This window comes from Mercenaria mercenaria, unplaced genomic scaffold (genome assembly GCF_021730395.1).
Source record: "Mercenaria mercenaria strain notata unplaced genomic scaffold, MADL_Memer_1 contig_2322, whole genome shotgun sequence".
In the NCBI taxonomy this organism is placed as follows: Eukaryota; Metazoa; Mollusca; class Bivalvia; order Venerida; family Veneridae; genus Mercenaria; species Mercenaria mercenaria.
The window spans coordinates 1,651-18,947 of NW_026460376.1; the positions used below are offsets into that span (position 1 = coordinate 1,651).

General features: G+C 33.0%; 1 protein-coding gene and 1 long non-coding RNA gene across 2 annotated transcripts; both read left to right on the forward strand.

The window, feature by feature from the left end:
• The first annotated feature begins 334 nt into the window (after nucleotides 1-334).
• LOC128552328 (uncharacterized) lies at nucleotides 335-4,443 on the forward strand. Its single transcript, XR_008369043.1, has 6 exons — nucleotides 335-401; nucleotides 806-838; nucleotides 1,846-1,920; nucleotides 3,294-3,401; nucleotides 3,820-3,927; nucleotides 4,376-4,443. It is a non-coding gene; the product is annotated as an uncharacterized LOC128552328 (long non-coding RNA).
• A 456-nt stretch (nucleotides 4,444-4,899) lies between these two features.
• On the forward strand, nucleotides 4,900-17,159 carry LOC128552329 (adhesive plaque matrix protein 2-like; the record flags this gene model as incomplete). The annotated part of the gene is made up of 8 exons (XM_053533360.1): nucleotides 4,900-4,928; nucleotides 5,452-5,558; nucleotides 5,972-6,079; nucleotides 7,115-7,222; nucleotides 15,404-15,511; nucleotides 15,924-16,031; nucleotides 16,473-16,580; nucleotides 17,052-17,159. Coding segments are annotated over exons 1-8 (784 nt in total), but the record flags the coding sequence as incomplete, so codon positions are not given.
• Nucleotides 17,160-17,297: the final 138 nt, after the last annotated feature.

The window sequence follows — 17,297 nt, forward strand, 5'->3', positions numbered from 1 at the left end:
GGTACATACTGTAAATGTGTTTGAAATTGATGATTCTTCCCATTCTAAGAAATCAATATAATGCCAGCTACCAATTCAAACTGTTTGTTTATGTTTTTGGAATTATTATTCAATGTTGTGAACACTTTGTTTGGTAGTCTTTTCACAAATTATTTCAGTTTCATCAAAAATATTAATTACTTCCGCGTTTCGATCAAACGGATATTTTGTAATAAGCTTTTGTTCAACAATAATAACAAGGAATATAAAGTCTCATATTGCTGTAATATATAGAAATGTATATGAATAATTTTCAGCAACTGTGAAACCAATCCTTGCAGAATGGAGGTACTTGGCTATAGTAAGTAATCAGCCTGAATGCACTTGTGCTGCTGGATACGAAGGAACATCCTGTGAAACTGGTATGTAGCGATATGATTCTTCCAAATCCTACACAAACGTATGTGTCAAGTATCTAATTAATATTGGTAGTTTCAACATTTTACACTCAAAAAAATTAGATGCACTTGTGCCTTTTCATCCGAAGACACACACTGTGATCCGAAATGAAACCAGATGATTCTCTAGATTCTGTGAAATCTTGAAAGCGAAGTAAAAATCAAAATAATGACTATCCGTTTTAAAATCATTGATTGTTTTGGTTTTTGATTAAAAGACTGTTGAAATACGTCTTATGTATACTTGGTTCAGCATCTGTAATAATGAACCTTTTATTATCGAGATACATTTCTGAGATAGCACTGTGTATAGAAAATTGACTTATTTTATCTGTTATATATATAGGACATATGAATATCATTTGCAGCCTCATGTACGACCAATCCTTGCCAGAATGCAGGTACTTGGCATAGTAGACGATCAGCATCAAGCACTGTCAAACTGATATGACGGTAGTTACTGTGAAACAGGTATGTAACAATAAATTCGTTCAGATATGCAAAATCTTGAGTCAAGTATCATTGAATTGATTCTTTATACATTCTGCGCTCAAAATATGTTGATGCACCAGTCCCATTGCAATTGAGGTACATACTGTAAATCTGTTTAAATTAGATGATTCTTCGGATCTAAGAAATCAATATAATGCCAAGTACCATTCAAATGTTTGTTTAATGTTTTTGGAATTATTTATTCAAATCGTTTGTGATACCTTTGTTTTGGTATGTCTTTTCAACAAAATATTTCAGTTTCATCAAAAATATTAATTATTTTCGCTTTCGATCAAGGATCTTTTGTAATGAAGCTTTATGTTCAACAATAAAAACAAGAATATAAAGTCTCATATTGGTCTGTAATATATTAGAAATGGTATATGAATAATTTTCAGCAACATGTGAAACCAATCCTTGCCAGAATGGAGGTACTGTGCTATAGTAAGTATCAGCATAAGATTGTGTCTGGATAGAAGAACATCCTGTGAAACTGGTATGTAGCGATATGATTCTTCAAATCCTACACAAACGTTGTGTCAATATCTAATTAATATGGTAGTTCAACATTTTACACTAAAAAAATTAGATGCACTGTGCTTTTCATCGAAGACACACTGTGAATCCGAATGAAACAGAGATTCTCCTAGATCTGTGAATCTGAAATGCAAGTAAAAATCAAAATAAATGACTATCCGTTTTAAATCATCATTGTTTGGTTTTTGATGAAAGACTGTTGAAATACGTCTATGTTACTGGTTCAGCATCCTGTAATAATGGACCTTCTTATTATCGAGATACATGTTCTGCAGATAGCACTCGTGTAATAGAAAATTGACTTATTTTATCTGTTATATATCATAGAGACATATGAATATCATTTGCAGCCTCATGTACGACATCTTTCCAGAAGCAGGTACTTGTGCAATAGTAGACGATCAGCATCAATGCACTTGTCAAACTGGATATGACGGTAGTTACTGTGAAACAGGTATGTAACAATATAATTCGTTCAGATCATGCAAAATCTGAATGTCAGTACCAATTGAATTGATTCTTTATACATTCTGCGGCTCAAAATATGTTGATGCACCAGTCCCATTGCAATGAGGTAATACTGTAAATCTGTTTGAATTAATGATTCTTCCGATTCTAAGAAATCAATATAATGCCAAGCTACCAATTCAAACTGTTTGTTTAATGTTTTTGGAATTATTTATTCAAATCGTTTGTGATACACTTTGTTTTGGTATGTCTTTTCAACAAAATTATTTCAGTTTCATCAAAAATATATAATTACTTCGCGTTTCGATCAAACGGATCATTTTGTAATGAAGCTTTATGTTCAACAAATAATAAACAAGAATATAAAGTCTCATATGTCTGTAATATATTAGAAATGGTTATGAATAATTTTCAGCAACATGTGAAACCAATCCTTGCCAGAATGGAGGTACTTGTGCTATAGTAATAATCAGCCTAATATTTGCTGTGGTCGAAGGACATCTGTAATGGTTTGTCATATACTCAAACCCACAAACTATGGTAAGTCTATTATTTGGTGTTTCAACTTTTACAAAAAAATTAAGACTGTGCCTTTTCATCGAAGAACAACTAATCCGAAGATCCAGAGACTTAGTTCGTGAATCTTAAATGCGAAGTAAAAAACAAAATAAAGACTATGTTTAAAACATCATGTTTTGGTTTTTATTGAAAGATGTAAATAGTCTATGTATACTTGGTTCACATCTTAAAATGGCCTTTTTATTATCGAATACATGTTTGCAGATAGCACTTAATAAAAATTGATTATTTTATGAAATTAGGAATGAATAACATTTGACCTATCGACGACCAATTTGCCAGAATGCAGGTACTTGTGCTAGTAGACGATCAGTTAATGCACTTGTCAAACGGAAGACGTATTACTGTGAAACGGTATGTAACAAATATTGTTCGTATGCAAAATTGAATTCAAGTACAATTAAATTGATTTTAACTTCTCGAAAATATGTTGATGCACCAGTCCCATTGCAATGAGGGTACATACTGTAAATCGTGTTTGAAATTAGATGATTCTTCCGGATTCTAAGAAATCAATATAATGCCAAGCTACCAATTCAAACTGTTTGTTTAAATGTTTTTGGAATTATTTATTCAAATCGTTTGTGATACACTTTGTTTTGGTATGTCTTTTCAACAAAATTATTTCAGTTTCATCAAAAATATATTAATTACTTTCCGCGTTTCGATCAAACGGATCATTTTGTAATGAAGCTTTATGTTCAACAAATAATAAACAAGGAATATAAAGTCTCATATTGGTCTGTAATATATTAGAAATGGTATATGAATAATTTTCAGCAACATGTGAAACCAATCCTTGCCAGAATGGAGGTACTTGTGCTATAGTAAGTAATCAGCCTGAATGCACTTGTGCTGCTGGATACGAAGGAACATCCTGTGAAACTGGTATGTAGCGATATGATTCTTCCAAATCCTACACAAACGTATGTGTCAAGTATCTAATTAATATTGGTAGTTTCAACATTTTACACTCAAAATAATTAGATGCACTTGTGCCTTTTCATCCGAAGACACACACTGTGAATCCGAAATGAAACCAGATGATTCTCCTAGATTCTGTGAAATCTTGAAATGCGAAGTAAAAAATCAAAATAAATGACTATCCGTTTTAAAATCATTCATTGTTTTGGTTTTTGATTGAAAGACTGTTGAAATACGTCTTATGTATACTTGGTTCAGCATCCTGTAATAATGGACCTTCTTATTATCGAGATACATGTTCTGCAGATAGCACTCGTGTAATAGAAAATTGACTTATTTTATCTGTTATATATCATAGAGACATATGAATAATCATTTGCAGCCTCATGTACGACCAATCCTTGCCAGAATGCAGGTACTTGTGCAATAGTAGACGATCAGCATCAATGCACTTGTCAAACTGGATATGACGGTAGTTACTGTGAAACAGGTATGTAACAATATAATTCGTTCAGATCATGCAAAATCTTGAATGTCAAGTATCCAATTGAAATTGATTCTTTATACATTCTGCGGCTCAAAATATGTTGATGCACCAGTCCCATTGCAATTGAGGGTACATACTGTAAATCGTGTTTGAAATTAGATGATTCTTCCGGATTCTAAGAAATCAATATAATGCCAAGCTACCAATTCAAACTGTTTGTTTAAATGTTTTTGGAATTATTTATTCAAATCGTTTGTGATACACTTTGTTTTGGTATGTCTTTTCAACAAAATTATTTCAGTTTCATCAAAAATATATTAATTACTTTCCGCGTTTCGATCAAACGGATCATTTTGTAATGAAGCTTTATGTTCAACAAATAATAAACAAGGAATATAAAGTCTCATATTGGTCTGTAATATATTAGAAATGGTATATGAATAATTTTCAGCAACATGTGAAACCAATCCTTGCCAGAATGGAGGTACTTGTGCTATAGTAAGTAATCAGCATGAATGTCACTTGTGCACGGGATATGAAGAAACATCCTTGAAACACTGGTAGGTAGCGATATGATTCTTTTCCAAATCCTACACAAAACGTAATGTGTCAAGTATCTAATTAATATTGGAAGTTTCAACATTTTACACTCAAATATTGGATCCATGGTGCCTTTTTCATCCGAAGACACACACTGTGAATCCGAAATGAAACCAGATTAGTTCTCCTAATTCGTGAAATCTTGAAATGCGAAGTAAAAATCAAAATAAATGACTATCCGTTTTAAAATCATTCATTGTTTTGGTTTTTGATTAAAAGACTGTTGATATACGTCTTATGTATTACTTGGTTCAGCATTTGTAATAGGACCTCTTATTACGAGATACAGTTCTGCAGAAGCAACGTGTAATAGAAAATATGACTTAATTTATCTGTAATATATCATTAGACATATGAATAATCATTTGCAGCCTCATGTACGAACAATCCTTGCCAGAATGCAGGTACTTGTGCAATAGTAGACGATCAGCATCAATGCACTTGTCAAACTGGATATGACGGTAGTTACTGTGAAACAGGTATGTAACAATATAATTCGTTCAGATCATGCAAAATCTTGAATGTCAAGTATCCAATTGAAATTGATTCTTTATACATTCTGCGGCTCAAAATATGTTGATGCACCAGTCCCATTGCAATTGAGGGTACATACTGTAAATCGTGTTTGAAATTAGATGATTCTTCCGCATTCTAAGAAATCAATATAATGCCAAGCTACCAATTCAAACTGTTTGTTTAAATGTTTTTGGAATTATTTATTCAAATCGTTTGTGATACACTTTGTTTTGGTATGTCTTTTCAACAAAATTATTTCAGTTTCATCAAAAATATATTAATTACTTTCCGCGTTTCGATCAAACGGATCATTTTGTAATGAAGCTTTATGTTCAACAAATAATAAACAAGGAATATAAAGTCTCATATTGGTCTGTAATAAATTAGAAATGGTATATGAATAATTTTCAGCACCTGTGAAACCAATCCTTGCCAGAATGCAGGTACCTGTGCTATACAAAACAATCAACATGAATGCATTTGTGCCGCTGGATACGACGGCATATACTGTGAAACGGGTATGTAGCAATATGATTCTTCAAAATCCTGCACAAACGTGTGTGTCAAGTATCTAAGTGAAATTGGTAGTTTCAAGATTTTACCAGTCGAAATAATTAAATGCACTTTGTCTTTGCATACGAAGACACGCACTGTGAATCTGGAATGAAACCAGATGATTCTTCTCGATTCTGTGAAATCCTGAAATGCCAAGTAAAAAATTCAAGATGAATGATTAACCTTTTTAAACTCTTTCATTGTTTTCATTTTTAATTAAATTGAAATACGTCTTACGAATACTTGGTTCAGCATCCTGTAATAATGGACCTTCTTATTATGGAGATACATGTTCTGCAGATAACACTCGTATAATAGGAAAACAGACTACTTTTTCTGTCATACATCAAAGAGACATATGAATAATCATTTTCAGCCACATGTACGCCCAATCCTTGCCAGAATGCAGGTACTTGTGCTATAGAAGACAATCAGCATCAATGCACTTGTCTAACCGGATATGACGGTAGTTACTGTGGAACAGGTATGTAACAATATGATTCGTTCAGATCCTATAAAACCTTTAATGTAACATAATTATCCAATTGAAATTGATATTTTAAACATTTTGCGACTCAAACTATGTTGATGCACATGTTCCATTGTATATGAGGGTACATACTGTAAATCTTGTTTCAAATTAGCTGATTCTTCCGGATTCTGCGAAATCAATAATGACAAGCAACAAATTCAAACTGTTTGCTTAAATATTTTAGAATTTGTAATATTATAAGATTCTTTCACTGGTTGTAGGTGCAGATGGGAATTTCCGGTCTCGAGGATAACTGTTTAGGCGGTTACGAGGCTCCAGCCGAGTAACCGCGTAAACAGTTACCCGAGAGCCGGATATTCCCATCTGCACCTACAGCCAGTGATACTTTTTCTTGCATACCATATTAAACAAAGAAGAGTAAAAAATGAATTCAAACAAATGATTTTCTCATAGCACTTTTTTCTTATAGTAGCGTATTAAGAAAGCGCGGGAACTTTACGTCCGTAAACAGGAAGTACGTCATGACGTTACAGAGACGAAAACAACGTAAGAGTTCCGGTTTTGTTTTATCATCTGCAATGAAACGTTATGTTATTTCCTTAAAATAACGTTTTTTGAATCGAGAAATATGTTATAAGGAACAAAGAGGAACTATCAAGGTATTGTATTTTTATCCCGTTTTACGAAAAACATTGTTATTACTACACACATCTTCTGTACATATGTAGTTCGTTATACGTCATTTACAGCACGAGAGTCATCTTACACCCCAGGGTGTAAGATGGAGTTTTCCAGCACCGGTGAAATCACCAGAAATCCCCGTCTGGTATGCAAGAAACTTTGTTTTGGTATGTCATTTCAACAAAATTATTTCAGTTTCATCAAAAATATATTAATTACTTTCCGCTTTTCGAGGAAACGGATTATTTTGTAATGAAGCTTTATGTTTAACAAATAATAAACAAGGAAGAGAAAGTCTCATGTTGGTCTGTCATCCATTAGAAACGATATATCAATATTTTTCAGCCACATGTGTACCCAATATTTGCCAGAATGCCGGTAATTGTGCTATAGTAAATAATCAGCATGAATGCACTTGTGCTACTGGATATGAAGGCAGATACTGTGAAACCGGTATGTATCAAGATGACTTTTCTGTATTCTGCATAAAGATGATTTTCAAGTATCTAATTTAAATTGATTGGTAAGGATTTTTTACGAATGAAGCTATTTTTATCTAATAGTGCTACTATATAAATAGATACATACTGTAAAATGGTATGAATAAAGATAATGCATTATGTTATGCGAAAACATTAATGCCAAGTGACAAATTTAAGGTATCCGATCCATAAATGGCTTAAATTATATGCCTGGTAACGTTATCCTTTTTGGCTGTTTTATGGAAGTTTACCATTTGGCAGTTTGAAAAACGCAAATATTAAGGAGCATAACTCAAATGGGGAGATAACTCTTACAATTCTTTCCTTTACATGAAAATGTGACATAAATAAACTAAAAATAGCCAAAGTTTATATTTCAAAATTTTATTTTGCTAATATTTCAAGTGATTTTCATTCCAGTTACATGACCTACAAAACACTATATTATTGGAAAATAATACAAACATTTGAATTTTAATCGAAGTTATCTGCAGATAAATAACAAAAACGTAAATCTTGTCTCGTAACATTTATACATCAAGCACTGAAACCATTATGAATCCAGATTATTTGAAGAAGAGTTACAGACCTTTCTACATTCTTTACTTTACTGAAACTTTTAAAAATTAAGATAGCTGTATATATAGATGGAAAAAAAAATTAAAAAGTATAGGTCAATATGCATTTTGAAATTTTACGAGACGGACTATATCAAGGTAATCAATATCAAAAATGTCTAATGAGGCTGAAGTTAGCACCAAAATTAATCTAATATGTTGCACATTTTTAGCTGTTTTTCTATTTAAACATTTAAGTAATACAACTGCTTACTTCAACAGACAAAACAACATCTTATCAGCTGTTTGATACAATACGTAGTATTAATATACCTTTTTTAAATATAAAATGCAATAACTTTAGCTGTCAACTTCGCTTTACGAATAACTAAATATTTGGTACATAAAACAACATAACATATTATTAAGTTGAAAACAGTATGTTCCATCAGTTACATGTTTCAAGATTACAAATATTATAGTATAAAATATCTGCAAGTAAAAGCCATTAGAAAAACAACATGCAATTCTGTATTTTAGAAAAAAAAACACTATATAAATAGACATACCCCACCCACAAGCAAAAATAATGCAAAATCAAAAGGAATTGAATATAAATTTGTTACTTCAAAATTTTGTGATTCATTACAAATTATGACTTGAAAGTAGTGAAGTTTACAATAAATGTTACAAATGAAATGACCTTAGTACTATTCAAAGCCATATGACAAACAGGTTAGGCAAAATATAGACTGGTATGAAAAATTTAACTGATTTTCAAGTCCAAAAAGGGTCGTAATTCAGGCAGAATAGTTGACAGTGTTATGTACTCTTGCCTGCAAATGGCGATCATGATGATAAGCAAGTGCTCAAAGTTTCAAAGCCACATGACAAACAATTTTGACATAACGTTGACTTGTACAAAAACTGAACCAATTATCAAATCCAAAAAGACCACAAATCAGCCAAAATACTTGACAGAGTTATGTACTCTTGCATACAGATAAAATAAACAAGTGGTATAAACGTTCCAAAGCCATATATCAAACAGTTTGCACAAAATATGAACTGGTATGAAAAACTTAACCAAGATTTGTAAGTTAAAAGGGACCATAATTCAGCCAAAATCCTTCATGGAGTTAAGTATTCTTGCTTAAAACTTGACATGGTGATGGTACATAAGTGTTGAAAGTTTTAAAGCATTACCTCAAAAAGTTTTGTCAAAATGTGAAATGGTGCGATAAAATTAACCAAGGTGTGACGCCGACGCTGACGCCAACGCCGTCTTGAGTAGGATAGCTCTACTTATTCTTCAAATAGTCGAGCTAAACAAAACATTGACCAAGAAATACAAATGTAAAAAGCCCATATTCTGACAGAATACAGGCAATAGTTACGGTTCATGACCTATTTAGTCAACTAATGATGATAAACAAGTATATAAAGTTTCAAGCTATAGCTCTTAAAGTATGAAACATTTAATTTAACCAAATATTTAACCAAGAAATTCCAATTTTCTAGGTACACAAGGGGTCATAATTCTGCCAAAAAGTGGCAGAAGTGGGAATTATGACTCTTGGTGGCATCCTTGTCGATACAAAGCAAAGTCCAAAACGAGGTCAAGGTCAAACTGAGGTCAGGTGATGTTTGAAGATGAGGAATGGTCACAGGTTACATCTGTATTAGTATCAATTCATTCTTGTAAGCGGTATTGATGCTAGACGAAACGATCCCATTTGGTTACCCAAGAGATGGCCCATATAAAGCAACCTAAGTCCAAAATGAGGTCAAGGTCTCAAACTGAGGTCAGGTGATGTTTGAAGATGAGGAATGGTCACAGGTTACATCTGTATTAGTATCAATTCATTCTTGTAAGCGGTATTGATGCTAGACGAAACGGTCCCATTTGGTTAACCAAGAGATGGCCTATATAAAGCAACCTAAGTCCAAAATGAGGTCATTGTCAAGGTCAAACTGAGGTCAGGTGATATCTGAAGATGAGGAATGGTCACAGGTTACATCTGCATTAGTATCGAGTCATTCTAGTAAGGGGTATTGATGCTAGACGAAACGGTCCCATTTGGTTAACCTCTTACGGACGGACAAACGAACGGACGTTCCTACATATGGATACTTATTTGGCTACTCTTTTGTTCTCTCTATTGTTCTTTTAGCCACGTAAGAGAAAAATAGCCACATAAAAGCCTTACGGAATGAATGACATCAAAGAAAAAGTACAGTTACCTATTGTTCCTATAGCCACCTAAGTATGCAAATCTGAGCTCGGACGGACGGACACGACAATTACTATATGCCTCCCCCATCAGTAGATGCCGGGGGCATAAAAATGTTAACCAAGACCAAAGCTGACAAAGATCAACAAATGAAGACAATACATTGTAGATTTAAAAATGAATCACATTTGCTAAAAAGAATTCAGAACTATCTTTTTAAATAAACTATTAAACTAGGTACAATGTAAATTCTGAAATTTCCTGACCTTTCAACTGAATTCTCCTGTATAGATGCCCTGGAAGTTTGGCATGTAAGCATTGTTATGATACATTTGTATCTGAGTCTTTTTTGCCCTATGTTTGCAGTAAATCATCCAAAGTCTACCAACAGTTAGTTTGCAGCATTCAGAACTTGCTATTTGCTTCATATGTCTTTTCATTTTACAAATTTTATGTCTCACTCTCCACTTGCATATATTTCCTAAGGTCTTCTTTCATGTCATGGTTCCAGCTCAAGTATTATTTCAACAGAACAGAAATGCCTGAATGTCATGGTTCCTACATATTTGAGGTACTTTGGTAATGGCAGCTCACTGAAATGAGACAAATTATCAACATTAAGATCAAGTAGGAATATTATAAAATTGAGTTAATTTTAAATACTAAAAGCAGGAATGATGTCATATTGTATGACTTATGCCCCTTGAGAATGCTTATAGAATGAATTAAACTAGAGCTATCACTAAAGGTGATGAATGTACCCCCATCATGCACTGACACAATACATTGCAATTTGACACACACAAGATTGCATAATTATGTGGACTGTATGTATACAGACTGTATGTATACAGTATAGTAGCAAAGAACAAAGTCCCGTAACTATGCAGAATATTTATCTAAAAGAACGTAACATGCACCATGCACAACTAGGGTTGGTACTGATCACTTGTGTGAAGTTTCATTAAACTATGTGCAAGGGTTCGGAAGATTAGGCGCGTACAAGATTGCATATGCAGACTGTATGTACATAGTATGTTAACAAGAAACCAATTCCCATAACTCTGCATGTTTTGTTGTTGAAAGAACCTAACATGCCCCATGCACACTGCTGTTACTGATCACTTGTGTGAAGTTTCATTAAATTGTGTCAAGGGGATAAGAAGAGATGGTGCGCACAAGATTGTGTCTATGTATATAGTATAGTAACAAAAAACTAAGTCCCGTAACTCTGCAATTTTTTTTTCTGAAAGAACCTACCATGCCCCATACACAACTACTGTTGTTACTGATCACTTGTGTGAAGTTTCATTAAATTGTGTCAAGGGGATGAGGAGAGATGGAGCGCACAAGATTGTGTCTATGTATATAGTATAGTAACAAAAATCAAAGTCCCGTAACTCTGCAGTTTTTTTTTATCTGAAAGAACCTAACATGCCCCATGCACAACTACTGTTGTTACTGATCACTTGTGTGAAGTTTCATTAAATTGTGTCAAGGGGATGAGGAGAGATGGAGCGCACAAGATTGTGTCTATGTATATAGTATAGTAACAAAAAACAAAGTCCCGTAACTCTGCAATTTTTTTTCTGAAAGAACCTAACATGTTCCATGCACAACTACTGTTGTTACTGATCACTTGTGTGAAGTTTCATTAAATTGTGTCAAGGGGATATACAACTTTGTTGTCGGGGGGTACAAAAAGTTCAAAAAGGGCATAACTCATTAAAGTATACCAACTTGCAAGTTTCGTTTGAATTTAATGAAAACTGAAGGTTATGAACTGATATAGCTGTAATAATGTTAAAACTCCGATCAGACAATAAGCACATGTCCACTTCATACTGATGATGTTTAATTTGAATTACATGAAATATGTAGTAGAAGCAGAGGACACAATGTACAGATGTGATATAATAAAAAGGGGCAGAACTCAAAAAATAATAATCTGACATTATGCTTATGTTTGCTTCATGATATATACCAAGTTTCATTTGAATATGAAAGCTTTTGTACAGATCTATGTAATATTGTCAAGTCAAACGGGGAATAATTAAAAAAAAATTATCTGTTCTGATAATATGCTAATGTTCATTTCATGTTGATGAAGTATACAATATTCATTTTAACTGGATGGAAATGGTACATCAGAATGTACATCAGAATGTGGGACTGATGGGCAGACAGTTCAAACAGTGTTGACACTATATATACCTCATGGATCAATGACAATGGGGTGTACATAAATAAAAGCGACTTCATCAAGATGTATGACATGCAATGAAGGATCACGCCAAGTCTAAACATGTTGTTTTTTTAACAACAATACACTAAATTGTTGGGTGAGACAGAAGTTTATTTTAATCACATTTTTCAACAATACACAGCATGAAGGTATATGACTTACATGTATATATTAGCTGGACAGGTGCAAAATGGTAACAGCACATTTTATGTGAAAGATAACTTCCTCATATGCATGATCATAAAATGAAGACTGAAGTCATATAATTATGTCTTTGGCATATCACACCACAAATAACAAAATGTAGATCACTATGAAATAAAGTCACAACCCGGCTCTTCACAATTTATCTAAGGTTAATTTTAAACTCAGCAAATTTCTCTCTTCTGTATGAACCTAATAAAGGCAAAACGAGAAATAAAAGCTACCTTTTTACGTCTTTCTTCAAGTTTCTGGTACAGTAGCTGAATGGCTGCAGATTACTGACAGTTTGCTTTCAGAGAAAATAGCGTCAACACGGACCATTGCTGCAAAAAAAATTAGAAATGTTTTAAAATATGTACATATATAATAAGACATAGTTCGTTATACATATGACAGGACAATTGTCATCTTACATCCAGGGTGTAAGACAGAGTTTTCCAGCACTGATGAAAACATCAGAGACTCGCGTAACACAATCCAAAGTTTTTTGTGTGAGTCGGTTGGTAGGGATTTTTTTTTGCATATAATCATATAGGGAAAAAAATTTCATCCGAATGTCCAGGAAAAAAAGTTGGGTAACAGCGATTTTCACAGGTAGGTCATGTTACCACAAACACATGATTTTTAATGATAGCCTTATATACATTTTATTTCTGTCATAAATGTAGCAAGCCGTTCAATGGATTTACTAGGATATGTTTGCAGATGTTAAACACTAAATGTGTTTACCGTATATTATAATGGTTGGCAGTATGCATTACTTTGTTCTAGGTCCGGTAAAGTGATGCCTTACCTATCATTTCTTTAAAATGTATAATAACAATCATCAAGGTTGTAACAGTAGCACAAAAAAATATGAAAGTCAATGTAAATGTTATGCATGTTATACTAGAGAATATACCAAGACTGTATGTAATTCACACTTCTGTGTCAAAACTGAAACGAATTTAACAAATCCTCGGTTCAAGAAAACTTGTTCAGATATAAATTATTATAAATTTATTGACATCATAAATTTTCATTGAGTAGCGAAAACATATTACAGTTACAGAAGCATTCCATTTTTTCAAAACCTAACAAACATTAATATAAACGCAGACATATCATAGCATAGATAAGATGCACCTCAGTCTATCAAATTAAACCAATAACAAACCTTTTGAGGTCAAAAATAACTCTTTTCGCAAGTACAACTTATTTATTTACATTGACGCTTACAAATGGCGCACAGATGCCAAAGGGCTATAACCAATGCAGTAACAGCTTTGTACACATAACATGTAGCTTGTATTAATGTTCAACATCAATACATAAAAGTACAACAGTCCCAGTAGTTTAAATTACATTCAAATTTGAAGAATTATCAATTACTATATTCAACACAATTCATATCTTTTATCAAATCCTATTTTAAGATCTTTTTTCATCAGAATAACATGCTTACTACTTCGTGATGCAGTGCATCTGTAATTTTTGGTTTGGCCTTTCGGGAAAGGAAGTGGCTAGAGATCCGGTAACGGACCTCAAGACCCGGAGTCTAAAGGTCCAGTATTCAATATACATGTACTATTTAATGCTGTATTATCAGTGTCAGGACTGTTTCCGTATAAATCTACCTGCGTTAAAAGGAAGCAGTTCCAAAGCAAAAAAGTATGTTTTCTCCCCAATTTTGTCCCAATAAGTATGAATACTGAAAATTGTTTATAAAGAGGAGAATATATTTATTTGATAAATGCCTCCGATTATGTACAGAGTACAAATTCCTATTTATAATTTATCGAACTTGCGATCTTTTTTTTTCAAGGACTAAAGAATTATAAATACTTCTGTTTCCTGTCACTTACAATGCATTTAAAAGAATGCATTTAAAATGACAAGTAAAATACGAGAGCAAACTTCTGAAATCCTCTCCCGTTTCTAAAGATAAAATACTGTCTCCTCTTTGTAAATACCATTCTCAGCATTCATATTGATTACCGGACCTCTAGATTCCGAGTCTAGAAGTCCGGTTACCGGACCCCTAGCCACTGCCTGGGGAACATTGCCTGTTTTGTAGTACTGTACCATTTGACATGCACTTCGATTATATACCTGTAGGAATGTTCATGAATTTATAAATAATCTCATAAAAATTTCTTCCATTGACTTTTTACAAGCAAATAATAAAACAACTACCTAAATCAAGCGTTTCGTGGACAATCGTTGTTTTCGATGCTTACTTTTTCTATATCATCTGATTATTGTTCATGTCGAAATGACGTCAACCCGGATGTTTTGGGCTATTCACAGCATATTCAGAGCCGACAGGTCTTGTTAGCACGATAAATGATAATTTTTTGGCGCCCATCGTACCATATGATCACACGATAGACTGTTAACTCTAATTTGAAACGTTTATCATTGTTTGTTTTTTTAAATCGGCATTCGCAATATTTTTTCATTGGCGCCGCCATTGCATCTCGTTGTAAGAGAGTAGACAAGAATTCCGTAATTGTTTGGTAATAGAAAACTACTGGTAAAAATTCTTTATGTATTTGTCTTTTTATTAATGGTTTTATTAAATGATATTCAAAAATGTAAAAAATAAAATAAAACTAAGTTCCTGAATGAAAATTCCGGAAAATACCGACATCGTCCGATAACTGCCGAAGTGATATGCGCTATTTATGGATCGGATACCTTAAAACGATTGTTTAATCATACTGAGAAATTATTTTTGACACACAATTTAGGTATTTATTTGAGAAACAAAGATTAATTATTTTGTATAATATAAATTTTACCTTTTCAAAGACCTGTATGAGCAGACCTTTTACGTTTCGACCTCTCTGTTCTGCACATAGCTCTCAAGCAGTACGAAATTATAAATTTCGCCAGTCCTATACGAAAAATGATATATTAGTAATTTTCAGTCACATGTGAAACCAATCCTTGCCAGAATGCAGGTACCTGTGCTATACAAAGCAATCAGCATGAATGCACTTGTACCGCTGGATACGACGGCACATACTGTGAAACTGGTATGTAGCAATATGATTCTTCCAAATTCTGCACAAACGTGTGTGTCATGTATCTAATTTAAATTGGTAGTTTCAACATTTTACCACTCACAAAAATAAGATATACTTGTGCCTTTACAGATGAAGATGCACACTGAATCTGAAATGAAACCAGATGATTCTTCTAGATTCTGTGAAATCTTGAAATACCAAGTAAAAATTCAAAATGAATGATTTTCCGTTCTAAACTCTTTCATTGTTTTAGTTTTTAATTAAAAGACTGTTGAAATACGTGGTACGAATACTTGGTTCAGCATCCTGAAATATTGGACCTTCTTATTATGGAGATGTTCTGCAGATAGTACTTGTGTAATATGAAAATAGACTAATTTGATCTGTCATATATCAAAGAGACATGAATAACCATTTTCAGTCACATGTACGACCAATCCTTGCCAGAATGCAGGTACTTGTGCTACTGTAGACGATCAGCATCAATGCACTTGTCAAATTGGATATGACGGTAGTTACTGTGAAACAGGTATGTAACAATATGATTCGTTCAGATCCTATAATGTAACATAATTATCCAATTGAAATTGATATTTTAAACATTTTGCGTCTCAAAATATGTTGATGCACCTGTTCCATTGCAATTGAGGGTACATACTGTAAATGTTGTTTTAAATTAGATGATTCTTCCCGATTTTACGAAATCAGTATAATGCTAAGCTACCAATTCAAACCGTTTGTTTAAATGTTTTAGAATTTGTTTATTCAAATCGTTCCTGGTACACTTTGTTCTGGTATGTCTTTTCAACATAATTATTTCTGTTTCATCAAATATATATATATATATTACTTTCCGCGTTTCGAACAAACGGATAATTTTTTAATGAAGCTCAACAAATAATAAACAAAGGAATAGAAACTCTCATACTGGTCAGTCATATATTAGAAACGATATATCAATAATTTTCAGCCACATGTGTATCCAATCTTTGCCAGAATGCAGGAACTTGTGCTATAGTAAGTAATCAGCATGAATGCACTTGTGCTACCGGATACGACGGCACATACTGTGAAACGGGTATGTATCAAGATGACTTTTTCTGTATTCTGCATTAAGATGATTTCAAGAAACTAGTTCAAATAGCTTGTTTAGACGTTCTACGAATGAAACTATTTTTATGTAATTGTAATTGTGCTACTATTTACAAAGATAAATACTGTTTTATGTAATAAAATATTTTGGTATTGGTAAAATGGTATGTATAATGACAATTCTTATATATATTTTGCGAAAACATTAATGCCAAGTAACAAATTCAAAACGATTGTTTAATCGTTCTAAAAGTTATTTTTGCCAAACAATTTCGGTATTTAGTTTTAAAGCGAAACTCTTTTTATTTTTTGTGTAATATATTTTTTTCTTTGAATGTTCTGTATGAGCAGACCTATTTAGTTTGAACCTGCCTGTTTTGCACATAGGTCTAAAACAGTAAAGAAATTATTAATTCCGTCAGTCATATACGAAAAATGATATATCAATAATTTTCAGTCACATGTGAAACCAATCCTTGCCAGAATGCAGGTACCTGTGCTATACAAAACAATCAGCATGAATGCACTTGTGCCGCTGGATACGACGGCACATACTGTGAAACTGGTATGTAGCGATATGATTCTTCCAAATCCTGCACAAACGTGTGTGTTAAGTGTCTAATTTAAATTGATAGTTTCAACATTTTACCACTCAAAATATTTAGATGCACATGTTCCTTTGCATACGATGGCACACACTGTG